The 15968-nt window shown below is 38.7% G+C and overlaps 1 protein-coding gene across 1 annotated transcript in view; it reads right to left on the bottom strand.

Annotated features, from left to right (window-relative positions):
* Window positions 1-1569: 1569 nt before the first annotated feature.
* The window catches only part of ARMC8 (armadillo repeat containing 8), a gene marked incomplete at its 5' end in the record, with an annotated part of 43871 nt that continues 29472 nt past the window's right edge, over window positions 1570-15968 (bottom strand). Inside the window, 9 exons of the mRNA XM_009575595.1 lie at window positions 1570-2216; window positions 4088-4181; window positions 5482-5554; window positions 6021-6116; window positions 8322-8417; window positions 10198-10347; window positions 10815-10907; window positions 13072-13158; window positions 15664-15745. Coding sequence (XP_009573890.1) covers window positions 2183-2216; window positions 4088-4181; window positions 5482-5554; window positions 6021-6116; window positions 8322-8417; window positions 10198-10347; window positions 10815-10907; window positions 13072-13158; window positions 15664-15745 — 805 coding nt within the window. The remainder of the gene's footprint in view (window positions 2217-4087; window positions 4182-5481; window positions 5555-6020; window positions 6117-8321; window positions 8418-10197; window positions 10348-10814; window positions 10908-13071; window positions 13159-15663; window positions 15746-15968) is intronic.

Here is a 15968-nt window from a genome sequence, read left to right as displayed (position 1 = left end):
ATGTACATAGCGGGAGTGCAAATTTAGAAGTCAGATGCACGCTGTACAGTTTTGCATTTACAATGCCTGCCTCAGAACTTTTTTCTCAGTTCAAGCAAAAATATATTTGATTGAATTTTATAAATAAGACTTCACTTCTGAGGTACTGATATTTATCAAGTTCTCACATATTTTTACTTTCCCTTTTGTTCAGCCCCCCAAAGTCCCTCATGAAAAATTTGCAGAAGGACATTAAAAAACTGCCAGTCACTTACTGCAATGCCTGGGGAAAAAGTGTCAGGTGCTCACTTTTATTTGTTTTTCAAGAGTGGAAGAAGTTACATGAAATGTATATATTCTCCTTTGCAACCAAGTGATAACAGTATCTGATACATAGCACATTCAAATTGCAGGCCAAACTGTGGTCATGTTTTCTGACACAAGTAGTTACCTTGGAAAAAAGTAAGGCTATCACAATTTGACCTTCTGATTATAAATAAAAGATTAAGATACTTATAAAAATTGGTTAGCAAAGCTACAGACCTTTCTTCTTGCTGCAGCCTTCCTGAAGTTCAATGTAACAAAGGAAAGATTTGGTTTAAGACATCGGCTGCAATCTTCAGTGTGCCTGTTAGTGCTATGTTAATATAGCGTTTGGAGATTCTGACTATTAAAACTATGGTCTATACTGAAATCAGAAAGTAGACAAGGGAAGAAAGCAAGAACGCTGAACTGCATGAAGGAGAGCTCCTCGCTGCCCTCATTTGTTTCTATGCATATTTGACTGTGAAGCCACTGGGGTCTCATATTCCAGCCTAACCTTACACAGTCGTCTTCATTTGTACTCGTATTTTTTTCTCCACACTTACAGGCACAATTTCAGGAACTTATGGAAAATCTAGGTTTCTGAACGCAGTAAAATCTCATCGCTTATTATCCAGGTATCCAAAACCATGCAAGTGTGTATATCTGCATATATACACAAAATCTGTAGCAACATTACTGAGCTAAAAAAAAAAAAACAAACCAACCCAAACCCCCAATTTTTCCATCCCTTCCCCAACTTAATGCACCCAGCTGGTCTTTCGTGGAAATAATCTGTAAGTCACTTAACTGTATCTGGAGGTAAAGGATGCAAAACAAAAGCAATCTCTTAATCACTGCTTGCCAGCTCCTTCTGGTCTCTTCAAAGTGTAACTTCTGCAACATACTGTTCGCTCTATTGATATTAGTGATCAGCAAATACTTATCACCCGTGAAATAAGCTAATCCTTCACCAATTATCTGAGCAAGTTCTTGGCTACTAAAGCAATAGCTTATGCCTGCTGATATTGCAGCCACCTGTTCCTTTCCAGAAAAGTCAACAGTCATGCTAACTCTGAAGTATGAGCTTTTCTTCTAAAAACATAAAGAAACCCAAAACAATCCAGTTGACCCATTCCATGGATTTGAGCTGTACCAGGTGACCTTGTATGACGGTAAAAAACTCTCGGACCTTGTCAGTACAGAATGCGTTGCTTATAATTTGGGGTCTACTGTCTCCCTCTATTTGTCTCTTTAAAAAGGAAGTATAATGTAAGTTAAGCTGAAGTTCAGAAATGCATATATTTTACTTAAAAACATTCATCTGTTCAAAATTCAAAATAAACTTTATGGGATACAACAGTTTGGTTTTTTTTTTTTAAATAACATTTCATTCAAACTGTATATAATTCATTGAAGTATTCGTACAGCAAACAATGGTTAACCCTTGAAAACCTGTAGAAAAAGATTTTCACACAAAAAAAAGGAAAAACAAAATTGAGGTATCACACCCACACACATTCTCCCAAGCACATGCACACACTCAAGCACACCCACACACATCCACACACGCAGGCTGCAGCAAAAGCAGAAAATTGTAGGCCCAAAAGGAAAATGATGACTGATTGTTCTATCCGAAAGTCCAGGTAGCTCAGGAAAAAAAAAACCAACCAAAAAACCAAAACAACCCCCCAAGAGTCCTCTGAGTAAAGAAACTACCTCAAGAAAATTCTCAAGTGCACTGGAGACCTGATCATTTAAACTGTTTCTGCAAAGCAGCTCCCTGCACCTGAGAAAAATGCAGCCCAAGGTGACTTGTGCAAATATAAGGAGTCAGGAATATCTCCTGCTATTCCTTAAGTAGACATGAGGGGTGTCCATAGATTCAATTAGTCTTTGATCATGCAAGATACTGCTGGAGTGCTGTCTTCGCCCTGCAATAAAGGAATAACCTGTTAATTACTGGGGTTTGGCTTTGTCATCAACAGCTTTATGTACAAGACTATGCATTGTGCCAGCAAGAGAGGGAGGATGAATGAGTGAGGTAAAAGGAAGCCAAGTGGCTGGCTCCTTCAGTTTGGAAGAATCTAGCCCATGGTGCAGAAGTGCTCTGCATGGCCTGTAACAATTGAAGAATAAGATGATCTAGCCAAGTATATTAGATACTCAGCATGAACTGAGCAACTTTCAAGTATGGTGGGGCTTAAGATGTATATTGAACCTCATTATCATCACACCTTAGAAAAACCCTTAAGAGCAGTAATTGTGAAGAGCAATTACTTTTCTGAAATAGAGATGTACCATGAAAAACAGGTCTTTGAGCTGAGAAATGAAAGAGGTGTCATAAGTCAGAACATACTAGAAGCACATTAGTCCTGTCAGGAACACCAGCCCTAGCAAAAACATGCAATGAGGTGAGAGGGAGAAAAGCAGCAACAGCCAGCGTAATACCGGAATTTACGTAATCTAATATTGTGCAACATTTTTGTTAAGAAAAAAAACACCTCCCAAAAGTCTAGGGTTACAGTTTCATCATCACTTCTGCTAATTGTCTCCTACCACCTGAAGTGAGAAGCTTTGCTCTTCCTTTGTCCCCCACACCTCCCAACCATGCTATCATGACCTTGACAGACTTTTCCAAGATCCGATACAACTCAGCAGCCCAGAGGAAGTTTGTTTATTTTTTTCTTCCAAGTTTCCTGCTATGTTCACAAGTCCTATCAGCTCATCGAGGGGGCTGATGAGGCAGACTTGGGATAGGGTAAACAGTGGGAGCAGGTGGCCAGAAGAAACAGGAGGGACAGTGACTTGCAACAGTGCTAAGCACAATCAGCTCCCTGTCTCATAAAACCAAGGCTTAAGGGTTGACAAGCAAGGCCCATTTACCAGAAAGTATTTTTACTGGTGTAAGTTTTATTTCTATTTCTCACTGTTTGAAAACCCTATTTAGTTTTTCCATAATTTTCTGTGAGCCTGCTTACTGATATCTGTATGTTCCTGATTATCACCTTCAATACTGATACTTTGGCATAGATTTTAAACAGAGAAGTCCTAACTTTACTACGAAGATGTCTAAGAACACTGGAATATCTTTCATAAAAACAAGAAACCCAAATTTAATGCATTTTAAAACACTGCACAGTTTTGAGTTGTGTTGTCTGTGTATGTCCTCTTTCAAAAATCAGATCATCTCCTTTAGTTCATGAAAGAAATACAGGTTGTAACTAATTGTAGGTGGGATAATTGCAAAAAGTTAACGTAGAAAAAAACCAGAAACTGTCATTAGCTATTTTGGTTACATGTATTTGTGAAGAAACTAGATGATCTGTGTAGCTCCTATGAGTACAGAACATGTGAAAAGCTACTGCTGAGCTTAGTTTCAAAGAATTTAATTGAGATAAACAACAGCAGTGATCCTATATTATCTTTTTAATTCATAGTGTTATATGATGGTTTATCATTGTTCCAATCCTCTGGAACTTTGTTAGTGGCCCAAGGTTTACACAAATATTTATGTATCAGTGAGATTTCAGAGAGGACCCTCCACTGGTTTAGAAGGTCTTAGATGGTAGTTATTTTATTTTATACTATTGAGATATTCAGTAAAATTTGTTACTCCTGAGCAATACCTCTTTAAATAAGTGTTCATCACAATTTCTTTATACACCATAAAACTCAGTGCAATGATAGACAGTTTTTCTGGGGAATTTTTCTATAATAAAAAGATTTCAAAAAAAGATACTTTTTTTAATAAAAAGCAAAGATTTTCCTCTAATCATATTTTTGCATTTTTCTTTATACTCACTTGTCACATAGATTTGGATCCGATGACTGACTCAATTTATGCAAAATATCTACTATTCCCATGTCTCGTAGTTTATCTTGGCGTTCTTGTGAACCTACAACAATAAATCACATTGTTGGGAATACCACCAAAAATAAATGTCTGCAGAACAGAAGAAAGGAGTGGTAGCAGAAATCAGCTTAAAGGAGGGGTACGGAACACAGTTCAGTTAGAACACAGCAATGGAAAAACTCCCTCAGTTGTGGCTAATTCCCCAAGGAGCTCTAGTCCCAAAGGAGCTCTAGTTTCTTTTTTTGTACTCCGTGTGCGTATGTTTGAAGTAAAGAAAATTTTGAAGGCAAAAATCTGAACACATTTTATCCTAAAGTAAGCAGCTTAATTTCAGTTGGTTTATTCTCATCTCTCTGATTTGGATGCAGAGAACATTTAACGGGAGGTGTGTTTTTAAGTCTGACTTGTAGCACTGTATAATGCCAGTATAAGGAGTGGAAAGCAAGCAGGAGCATAGCCAAGTGTCACACACTGAATGAAGCTCTGTGATCTGAGAGATGTGGAATAAGTTACACAGTAGGGAAATAAAACCAAAACCAAGTAGAGTCGCTGATTTCTTTGCTGAAAAGCAGCATGGTCAACTTGAGGGTCTATAAATCATCCACCTAAGAAAGTCCTCCTCCCAGCCCCACCATTCCTCAAAGCACACCACCTCCCACCACTCCTTCCCTTGCCATTTCTTCCAGCTCCACACTGCTGCCTCCATCTGCCCTCTCCACCCTTCAACACAAACACACATATTTTTCTGTGCAGCAGCATCCTTCAGCTGCCTCCTGGTTACCCTCCATTGTTCCAGGCCAAGACTCTTCTTACTGAATGCCTTCCCCATTCCTTCCAGTTCCACCCACAAGTCCTTTGACTAGTTTCAGAGTCTCACCGCCCAACCCATTCAAGCCATCCATGCTGGGGAAAAATTTCTTTGCAACAAATGCCCTTTCTAATCCATTTATCCTATCCAGTGAACCTGTTCCCTCCAACAATGAGTTTCCACAACCTCCTTAAAACTTGGAAGCTCTCTTACTAGGATTCTCTTTCACTCCAATTGTTTTCAGATTTTACAGAAATGCTACAGGTGGAGACCTCCCACTGTGTGACTCTCATCAACTCCTATTTATTGACACTCTCTTCTTGTGTCTCCCCTTCCTGCCCCAGAGCAGCTCTCTACACTTTCCTAAATGTCCTCCTGACCACTCTCACGTATTCCATGTTATACCTATAAAGATGTCTCCCTTTATGCTTTGGATTCCACTGTGCTGCACGCTGCAAATATTGATTACTATGCAACATTAGCCTTTTGATCAGGATAGTAACTTGTATATGCATTAAGAACGAGGCCTTCTTACCTTCTTCTTCATTCCATATGAGATTAGATATACAGAACATGGCAGCAAGCTGAAGTTTAGCATTTGAATGACTCTAAATATAGAAAAATAGTACTCAATTTTAGAGTAAGAAATTCAGAAATTCTCAGACTTATATTTTGGCATTTATCCTGTAATAAATAAGGTAGCAAATTCTTATCTACAACTTCTCTCAAAGACAGTGCCATAACAAAAGGCACTTGAGTAGCGTTAAATCCCTTCCAAATATTTATTGAGGTCTACAAGATACGCATTTTCCAAGATCATGAAATGTTTTCCATGTAGATTTGTTACAGGTATTGCGTAAGTCTCTGTAACATTCTTATGTGGAAATAACGACTGGATTTTCCTTTTAATCAGATCCTATGCCATACAGAACTGCACATGATCTCTTAAACACAACTGGGCATATGAAAGTGAAGCGCATGATACTGAATAATTTACAGGACAAAATTCTGAAGTACCCTCTTTTCATTGCTGCAAAAGACCAATATAAAACCTTTAAGAGAAATTCCCCATACCATGTAGTATTTGATTTTCTGCAGGATGTCATCATTGGTCATAATCAGTTCTTTTGCTGTCGTTCCATCTGCTATATTGGCAAGTATACATAATGTCTGAAAGAGAGAAAAACTGTTAAGTTATTGGCCACAGATCACGTTCCCATGATTTATACAGTTTCCCTGACAGCTTTGAACTTGCGACAAACCATTTCTTTAATTAGTTTTAATATCTTTAATCTGGAGTTTCCAGCTTCCTTACATCTGGGGCCAATGCCAAAGAGTTAACAGCTGTGGCTGAACAGCCCTGGCAAAAAAACCCAGCCATTGCCATTTTAAAATAAAAAGCAACATTCATTAATTCATTTCAATGAGTAAAATTTTAAGTCTCATGGAAATATGCAGCATATAGAAAAGATTAAATACACTGGAAAATAAAGCAGTCTATTCTTTATCAGTGGCTAGGGAAAAAAAACCCATATCCGTCTAGTTCTGCAGGCCAGGAAAAGGAAAGACAGAGGTCTATCTGCTGATCTAGCAGAGTAATAATTTCTTTTCAACAAGTCTAATCACACATCTTACCTGCAGAGATAACTCAAACTACTAATGCATCTGGTTATTTCCTGCAAATTAGAGAAGCCATCCTAACCTTGAAGCAACTAGGCCCATGTTGGCACTACACGCCCATGACATTAAGACTTGCAGAGGCAGCTTTCCTGGTCCTCAGGAGGCACTGGGAGATGCTCTACAAATTCTTTCCCAAAGTGCTGGGGAAGAACTTAACCATCTTTTCTGGACATGTAGGGATGACTACATGAGAGCACCGGAGAATGATCAGTACTTGTGTGATGCCTGTGTCTAAGCTGCACTGTGTTCACATCAGCAGTTGCAGGGATTTATTATTTCCGAGCTGCTAATTACACACTGATGAGCCAGTCAGTGATAGAGATAAGGAGTGTCCTGCTAGAAGTATGGGCCCTTGGTGTGTAGATAGGCAGTACCGGATGTATGACTTGATTCTGAAAAAGCAAGCTGCTGATCACACCACAGAGAGAAAGTAAGTGCTCTATGTATAAAGGCCCCAAAACCCTAAAGGTTATACTCAACCCTAGTCCACTAGCCCTTTCCAAGAGTATTTCTCATACACTGATTCTCCTCTAAAGTAATTCTGAGGTGGTTGGCAAGGTAAATAACCTACTGCAATGAAGGCCATTCCTGTCACTAGAGCTTTTTCAGGAAGAACTATTTAGAAAGACACAACTGTTTTATCCTCAGCTGTTTCAGAACCATGGTATCACTAAACTATCTATCTATTAGGAGTCTTTTGAGGTTTTTTTGCTAATTTTACACTTAAATAGCCATATAAAGCCTGTTCGCCTTCAGCCCATTCTTCACTGAGCAGAGATTTAGACCAGTCTGGATTTAGCTGTATTTTTACACTTATTTGCCATGCTCTTTGCTACCAATATCCATCCTAAGCCAAAGCAATCCTCTGGAATCTCCCACAGCTTCTCGCTGCCCATATTCTTCATCACCACATGCCCTGTGTAAGGAAGAAACAGGGTTCTCCAATTGACTGTCTTGTCTGTCACAAGAGTTAATCAGCCAAATTCTGTCCATCCAACCTCTTACTTTTGCTTTAGCATCCCTGCAGCAGGCATCCCTGTACGCTGCCCCACCCCCCATGCTGCCACCAAGCCAGGGATGCTTTTCCCTACTGGCCATCTCCTCTTTCGTTCTCCCTTTCCTCTTGCATTTTGCTTTTCTTACATTTTGTCTATGCATGTCCCTCCCCACCTTTTCCTGGGCTACGCCAACATGCTCTTTTCCCTGCTAGTGCCTCTTCTCCTCTGGTCGCTGCTGCCTCCTGCAGGCACCCAAGAACACCACATCTCCCAGCAGAACATGTATTACTGCCAGCAAGGCAGGCAATGATGGTATTCTTCATTACTGACTGCTCCAATGGCTGCTATCTCTTTCCCCAGTGTGAAATACTGGCCTCTTTCTCTTCCCTTGTTTCTGCTATTCCCTTTCTGCCATGCAATTGCCTTAGATTTAATTCTTCTGCTCTCACATACAGTGCCCTCCTCTTTACCAAACCTACATTTAAAAAACCATTCTGAATTCAATTCAAACACATTTGTAATAATCCATTAGAAAGAAGAGCATTCTTGTAGGTACTAAAGTTATTAATCTGACAGATCTCAGTAACATAGTCACAGCACATCATAATCCCAAAGATAACATGCTGAGAAGAGTAAGCATTCTTAGCTGTTTCTTAAATTTTATTCTGCCAAGACAACATGAAACAAAAAAGGGTACCTGCTCTTTGACTTCTATGTTGTGCTCCCCTTCCAGAATGAGGGTCACTGCTTGCATGATTTGCTTCCCGTGAGTGCTCATTATATGATCTATGTGCTGCCAAAGCAATGGTGGAATACAATCAGCGTAACTTTCCAGACGAAGAAGGGGCATTCCTACTTGAATTACTCTACGTAAAGAGTAGCAACACAGCACGAAGACCCTAGCTCCTAGCAAGGTCTCCCAAAACCAAGAACTTATCACAGCAGAAACACTTTATAATATTCCTCTTCATTTGAAGCCTGGTCTTATTTGAGGCCCATGATATGGGCCTTGGTTCTGATTTCACTGTAACCTGTAGAAAAGACACTGGTTTCCCAGTTGCACGGAGGCCAGTCTGAAGACTGAATCCTGCGGGACTCAAGCTCTAAGCATGATGCTGCAGTTAGAAAGAACCACTTCTCTTCTGATAACGGGGATATCAGAGAGGGGTAAGAAAACTGAGGTTTCTTATTGGGTATTTGCTACTCTTACTGGAACACTGTGACCAGGTCCGATATCCACATTTCAAAAGTCTGAGAGGGTTCAGAGAAATAAGCCATATACATTACTTATCATCTAGGAAACCTGTCTCAAGTTAAGAGACTTAGAGGTAAAAGGTCATTTGATCACAGACTATAAACACCTATACCACAATAAAATTGATCATTAGGAGTAACAGAAAAAGATGAAACTAGATCTACTAGATTAACTGATAACAAAAATCAAGAGTGACAGCAAACAGCCACCAGAGATTACCAGCACATGGCACATTACAATTTTTTAAGACGTTAGGGATTCTTGTAGGACTTCTTAAAATTGCTAATAACGAGACTTCATTTGAAAGCTGCTGGATGAGTTATTCTGGAGTGAGTTTTGGGTACAGAATGAGAATGGTTGGTTCTGGCTCTAAAACATACTACAGAAAGTAGGTGAAGCTGGGACGTAGTTTCAGATGAAAAACACCTTAAGTGATAATGAGACTCTGCTGTCAGAGCTCAGGGTGAATTTAATGAATGACTGGTTATTAAATATCTTTTCACATTAAGACAGAGCTAATTTTCTATGAAGCTTATTGAGACTCAACGAGTACAAATATCAGAAGATTTTTTGCAGTGACCTTTTTATGGTAGAAACACAATACGTGATAAATGCACAGTAGAGGCTTCGTGGTTTTTTTCCCCCACAAAAATGTTGGCTTGCCAAATGTTTGCTGCATGTTTTCCCTCTGTTCTTCACAGGGGATTACCCCTTTCTTTTCCTCCACCAATATCTCTTTCTCCCTGTCAAAAACAATTCACGGGCTTACATTTTCAAACCATTTTATTTCAGTGTGTAAAATGAACGTATGCATTTTGTAAGTGCACAGTCCCACAGTCAAATTCAAAAAGCCAGTACTATCTATATAGCTGGATAAGAACAGAAATATTTCAGGTGTCAAGGAAGAAGGAACACAGGTATCCTTAAGATATGTGCCTCTCCACACATTGACTCAACAGTGCAACCCTCTTATTGTTGTTATGGACAAGTTTCACAGAAAGACTGTTAGGAAAATAATTTTGCTGAAAGCTAAATGCAATGGAATTGAACATTAAATATAACTGTCTAGCTCTGCATTTGATAATAATTACAAAGTTTCAGTGGATGTAGAGAATTCTTTCAAATGTTTTCTTACACTGATTTGTACACTTGGTTACAGATACTTGGATAAATGCAAAGGCCTCAGTTTTAGCAATATATCAAACATTAATCTTAAACAGAAAAATAACTTGTCTTAAAAAAAAGATTAAGAATTCATTTGTATTGTCTGCATGTTTGATCAGCTTTCAGAAGAAGGTCTGTTTGCAGCTCTACTTACTGGGCGAGTAGACAGAAGATTCCTGAGCAGTCCCAAAGTTTTCATCAGAACATTCACATCGGAATCAGAAAGCAACTGGAATAACTGCTCTGTACTCAGACCTCGTAAGATGTCTGATTTGATCTTCTGTTCCGCTTGAAATGCCATATTCTGAAAGAGACAGAAATTTTTTGCTTGATTTTTTACCTTAAACTTGGGCTTTTACTCTTCTAGTAGAGTATTACCTGCGAGCATATATCCTTGCTAAAATTAATCTTGCAAAGGTTGTAATTTATGAGGAACTGCTACACAGTGAATCAAATTTCCACATAGTCTTATGGCTGACCTGGTTATTACTGCTTTTATTTGTCCCCTGGCATGCTACTGACACTACTTAACTGTTTCCCTGAATGATCTTGGCAACCAAACTGGTATCAGAACTGAAGAGGTTTTTTTATTTTATGGACTAACTGATGAAGCGCTCCAGGCTGATACTGTTTTCCTTCTGTAGTTAGGTGGAAAGACAAGCTAGATTTCAGCTAAGTTATTTTTAACAACAACTAATGAGTTCTTTAAGTTACATTCACTTTTTAAGAAGCAAGATTACAAGTGGCATTTCATTAGTGTGTTCTACTTACCATTAAAGCCCAAATGCCGTTCACTCGCAAGGCAAGATTTTCACTCTGTGTTAAACTACATAGAAGTTCTATGGCTCCTGATTCTAAAATAGGCTAAAATGAACAGGGGGAGAAAAAATGTCTTTAAAACACTACTTAGACTAATCAGATATACATACAAATGTAAATATAATACAAAAAAGTCTTGCTTATATCTTATTCTTGAGTTTACAACATGTCCAGTCCACTCACGTGAACTGGCCAAGCCATACCCTATATTTACGAGCATTAAAAGGTAGATTTTTATGAAAAAACTCAGGTCAGGACGGCTTTATTCTCATGTGTATCCACATATATGTACACATGTACATACACAGCCACATATGTGTGTATGTGTATATATATGTATATACACACACATACTGCTGTGATACTATACACACATCTGCTACACACACAAGCAAAAGTTTTCCCCAACAACTTCCAGGTTGGGACTGCTCTCCAAAAACACTGTCTTCCTTGAGCAATCACATCTTTTTGCATATCAAGTAGGACATATGTGACTGTTTAAAAGAGGTTATGGAGACTGGAAGCTACTTGATATCTTTCTTGACCTTTAATCTTCATGTTTAGTAATTAGACCAAACTAAAATCCCACAGAAAAACTTTAGCACGATAAAGATGACTGAAGACTATTCTTGACGATCAGATTGAAATGCAAAACCTTGTAATACCACATCTTTAAATGACAGGATAAATATCAATACAGGCACCTTTTCTTTCAAACTGATTAATGTAATGAAAGTTAAATTTGGAGCAACTGCTTTCAACCTGAACCAAATTTGAAGGTTACCGGTTTTATCTAAGATCTGAAGAGCTCGTGTGCAGAAAGGATTCATCCAATGACTTATGCTGCTCTAGTTTGTAAGGTATTTCTTTCTTCCTGAAGTTACTGCTTCACAAGCAGTGAATAATTGAACACATCTGAGTTTTTGGGAAGTTGTGTGGGTTTTAACCCACTTAAAAGCTGAATTCATCAGAAAACAGGAATGTGTGGAAAAGGCTGCACTTTGTAGGAACAGGTTTGTCTCACTGAATAGCAGCAAGACCGTAACAGAACCAGGCAGCAGCAGTTTGTGCCAAAGTTCACCTGGTCCCAGGCACTTGTGCACGGCAATAAGCTGCCAGTGACTTCTCTATGTGCCTGGTAGCTGGCTGGCTCCTAGGGACTTCTCCACAGCCACAGTAGATGGGAGATATTCCAAAATTGGTTTTGACTCAGCTCTTTTACAGGGTAAAATACAGATCCACTTCAGCTTTGTTTATTTACTTAAGTGACTCGTAGTTTACATACAATTTTCAAAATACTATGTAGAAAAAAAAGGTGATACATCAGACAAAGATCAGATGGCTTATAGATGCTTTCAAATCTAACAGTTCTAAATATTCCTTCATTTTGCATAAGTAGTATTTTCTTTTGGCAATGGTGCTTTTTACATGAACCATGTGACCCAATAGAAAATTCAGTATTTCAATCCAATTTAAGTGGAAACACTATGCTGACTGTGACCTGCAGTATGAACAAGAAAGCCCATGGGCCAGTGAACTGTGCTTGGCATTATTTCAGTTAATTTTCTGTCTCACAGACATGACTAAAACCACCAATTAAGATCAACTGATCAAACCAAAGTAATCCAAAGTGCCCCATAGGAGCCCACATATACCACAATCTTGCAAATGTTTTCTGTAGTTAAGAAATATTTAAGACTTGGGGAATTGTTCCAATGCTATGAAGTATTGATATGTATGTATGATCTGTATGAAATACAGACATTGCAGAACTCAAGAACAGATATCCTGTATCATTCAGTCAAGAACAATAAAAACCACAAGACTCAGCTATGCCAGCATTTTCAAGATTACAGCAGTAATTCTGTAAGCAACAGATCATATTGCCAATTATCAGTTTGTTTTCTTCTTGCTTATGAATTTTTTAGATAAGTGTTTTACAAGTAAAAACCTCCAAAATTTCACGTCTACTTCTTTCTTTAGAGACTGCATGTAATTATTCAACCATATTTAACTGTCACAGCACTGTAAACAGATGATTTTTTTTTTTTTTATTCACAAGCTATCAGTGATACGGTCTGCCTAACATTACAGCTCTAAAATGCTTCACAAGCAGTGGCTACCAATCAAGATACCTTTATGCTTATTGAACCACTGTATAACGTAACTGTTGTCTGTTACCTCCTCTTGTTTCTGGATAAATACTAACCTCCTTGCTTGGAGAGAATTCCAGAAGAAGATTGCATAGCGTGGAAGATGCTACTACGAGAATTTCATTTGGAGCATTCTGTAAAACCTGCAGCCACAAAGGGGAGAATGAGGAATCTCCGTTAACTAGTAAGATAAGGAAAGGATTATTTTGAAATGGAATACCTGTAATTATGATATTCCGTACTTTAGGAGATGCTGTTGCTAGCAGTGCAGATCCAGACAGTGCTCATTCAACTCAATGTGATGATACACATTACATGCCAAGCTGGAGCAACACAAAGTTATTTCACAGAAGCCAGATTTGAGAGCTTCAGGTCCAATTTAAAAGAAATCAGTGGAAACAGATCCCTGCTCCGCAAAGCCTACATGTGCTGGCAGCTGTAATTTAGCTCTGCTGCCATGCTCTCATCAGAGAGCAAGCTGTGTCCTGCAGCGCAGCTCTGTGTCATGGTTTACAGAAAAGAGGAGGAAGCTCCAGGAAGAGCCTCCTGAACACTTCTGTACCTCGTGCAAAGCACAACACAGCAAATTTCCTCATGACCATCCTTTCAGAAAAGCAAGTAGCCTGCAACAAGGCTACTCTCTCTTATCTGTGCCTGGATCTCCAGCAGGACCAATACATGCCATTCTTAAACACAGCATCTCCCTTGCACATTCTGAGAAAACTCAGTGCAGAAATAGGCATGGAGGATACAACTGCTCCTCCAGCGAAGAAAGGGGGAATAGAGGGGTTATTCTGTACCAACTTTTGTTTCAGAGCAGTGAGCAAACTGCAAACATTAACAATTACTGCATTTACAGCAGCTTGCACTGAAGTACATATATGTAAGTCCTATAGTTTTAGACAGTATTCTTCCATGGCTTATATAGCTATACATGCTAGGGGAGAGAGAAAGGACTTAGATAGTTGTTATTAATCTAGACTGAAAATTAATTTATCTTTATTTAATACTACTTTTATTTTTCTATTAAGAATAATTCTTGACGTTTTGGAATGAACGTATAGGTTTCCGACTTCAGCTTATTTAATACAAATCAAAATGAACAACTGCCAGCAGCTGCGTTTACACAGAAGTCTGACATCTACGTTTGTTTTTTTTTTTTTTCACATGGCTCTCCTTTTATGCTAGTTGTGCTTCTTCTGTCGTTTTGTGGTTTACATTTACACAGGTTTGATGTTTTCATGTTTGGCCTTTTGCAAACTCTTAAAATATTCAAACCATTCCCTCCAAGCCCCTTCAGGTGATGATCATAAGTCCTGAATCATGAGATTATTATGCTATAGTGATAGCAAAAACTTGCATGATCAAATCTCCCTTGACCTCCCAATAATGAATTAGACACCCATGGATTAGTATCACAACTCACACACCCAATTCAAGGATGAATGCTTAACTTGTAATAAGCGTACTGCATATATTGCCAGAAAACAATTTCCCCATCGTTTCTACCATGAAACTGTAGAAAAAAGTAGGCCCATACTTTAGGGCCTCTAATTCATGCAATCAACATAAAAGGCTGAGAAAGTCTCTTGGCCTGCAGCCATCAAGGTGGCCAGAGTGTAGGATAACTAGTGAGTCAAGTTTTCTTGAGTCCATAATTTGTGAGAATTAGAACATAAGCAGGACACAGAAAGTCAGGCCCGAATAAAATGTCACTGAGTAGTATGCCCAACAGGCATCTTTCTTGTATTGAAATATCTGGACCACTAGACAACTGAAGGATCTCCTGATCCTTTACTTCCTTCCAGGCTCTTGAGTGAAGCTTTGGACAGTCAGCTCACATAACTGCCTCGTTATCAGGCTCATCAGTTCATTTTTGCCAACCACACTTTCTCCCGTCTGGCTATTTTACTTCTGAATAGAGAATCAAGTTCACTTCAGGTGATTCTCTTGGTGATTCTCATGGATGCCTATGCTGCCTAAGCTTTCAGGCTTCTTGCTAGCAGACTTCGTCTGTTCCCCATTTTCAAGGCCTAAAAGATGTTGAAACTGAGAAACTGGTTTATTTATCTGCACTTAATGACATTCACATTACAGGATGAGAGATGATATATACCTTACACACTTTGACCCCATTTAATCTTGTGGATAAATGCATTATATTAAAACATGTCTTTTTAAAGGTCTTGCTGAGCTCTATAGCTTCAGTTTTAGAATCTGCAATGAAATCTAGAAGGTAGAGAATTACAGGAGAAAACTCAGATCTAAATTCTCTTGTAGGGCTTATAGACCAAGTTTGAACTGTGCCATCTAGTCTGAGCCTGAAATTAAAGGAGATAGAGTCCTCCTAGCGCCCTATGTAAACATTAGGGATGACTTAGCCTCACCCACTGATCACAAAAAAAAAAAAAAAAAAAAAAAAGGAAGCAAAAAAGCCAAACAAAAATCAAGTATGGACCACAGTCCTCTTTGCTGCTGCTTGGCTTTCGTTTATTTACGACTCTCTTAGGAGAAGGTAATGGAATTTTCATTTCTAGGTAACTTCTATTATGATTCTACAGAAAGGTACGCAAATTGAACGGACACCACATCCTCCTTTAATGGAACAGAACACTGTAGTAGTTGAGACTTGAATTTTCTTTACTTACCTTCATTAAAGGTTTCCATACAGCATGATCCTGAAAACTTGTCCTGAGCTGCTGTACAGAACGGGACAAACTGTGCAAACATCTGTAACAGAAAAGAAACCTTCATTGTGAAACACACACACTCACATGTACACTACTGTAATATATACATTGCTTCTACACAAAGATTCAGCTTAGAATTTGGTAAGTAGTAGACTATAAATAGCAAAAAGAAAATACTGTACTAGTCCAGGATAACTCCCCACCCCCTCCCCAATAAATTTTCCAACAGTAGAAATTACTTCAGATTAGCTTTTGAAAAATCA

The sequence above is a fragment of the Fulmarus glacialis genome, unplaced genomic scaffold (assembly GCF_000690835.1).
Source record: "Fulmarus glacialis isolate BGI_N327 unplaced genomic scaffold, ASM69083v1 scaffold8094, whole genome shotgun sequence".
In the NCBI taxonomy this organism is placed as follows: Eukaryota; Metazoa; Chordata; class Aves; order Procellariiformes; family Procellariidae; genus Fulmarus; species Fulmarus glacialis.
This window is presented reverse-complemented; position numbering and strand designations above follow the sequence as displayed.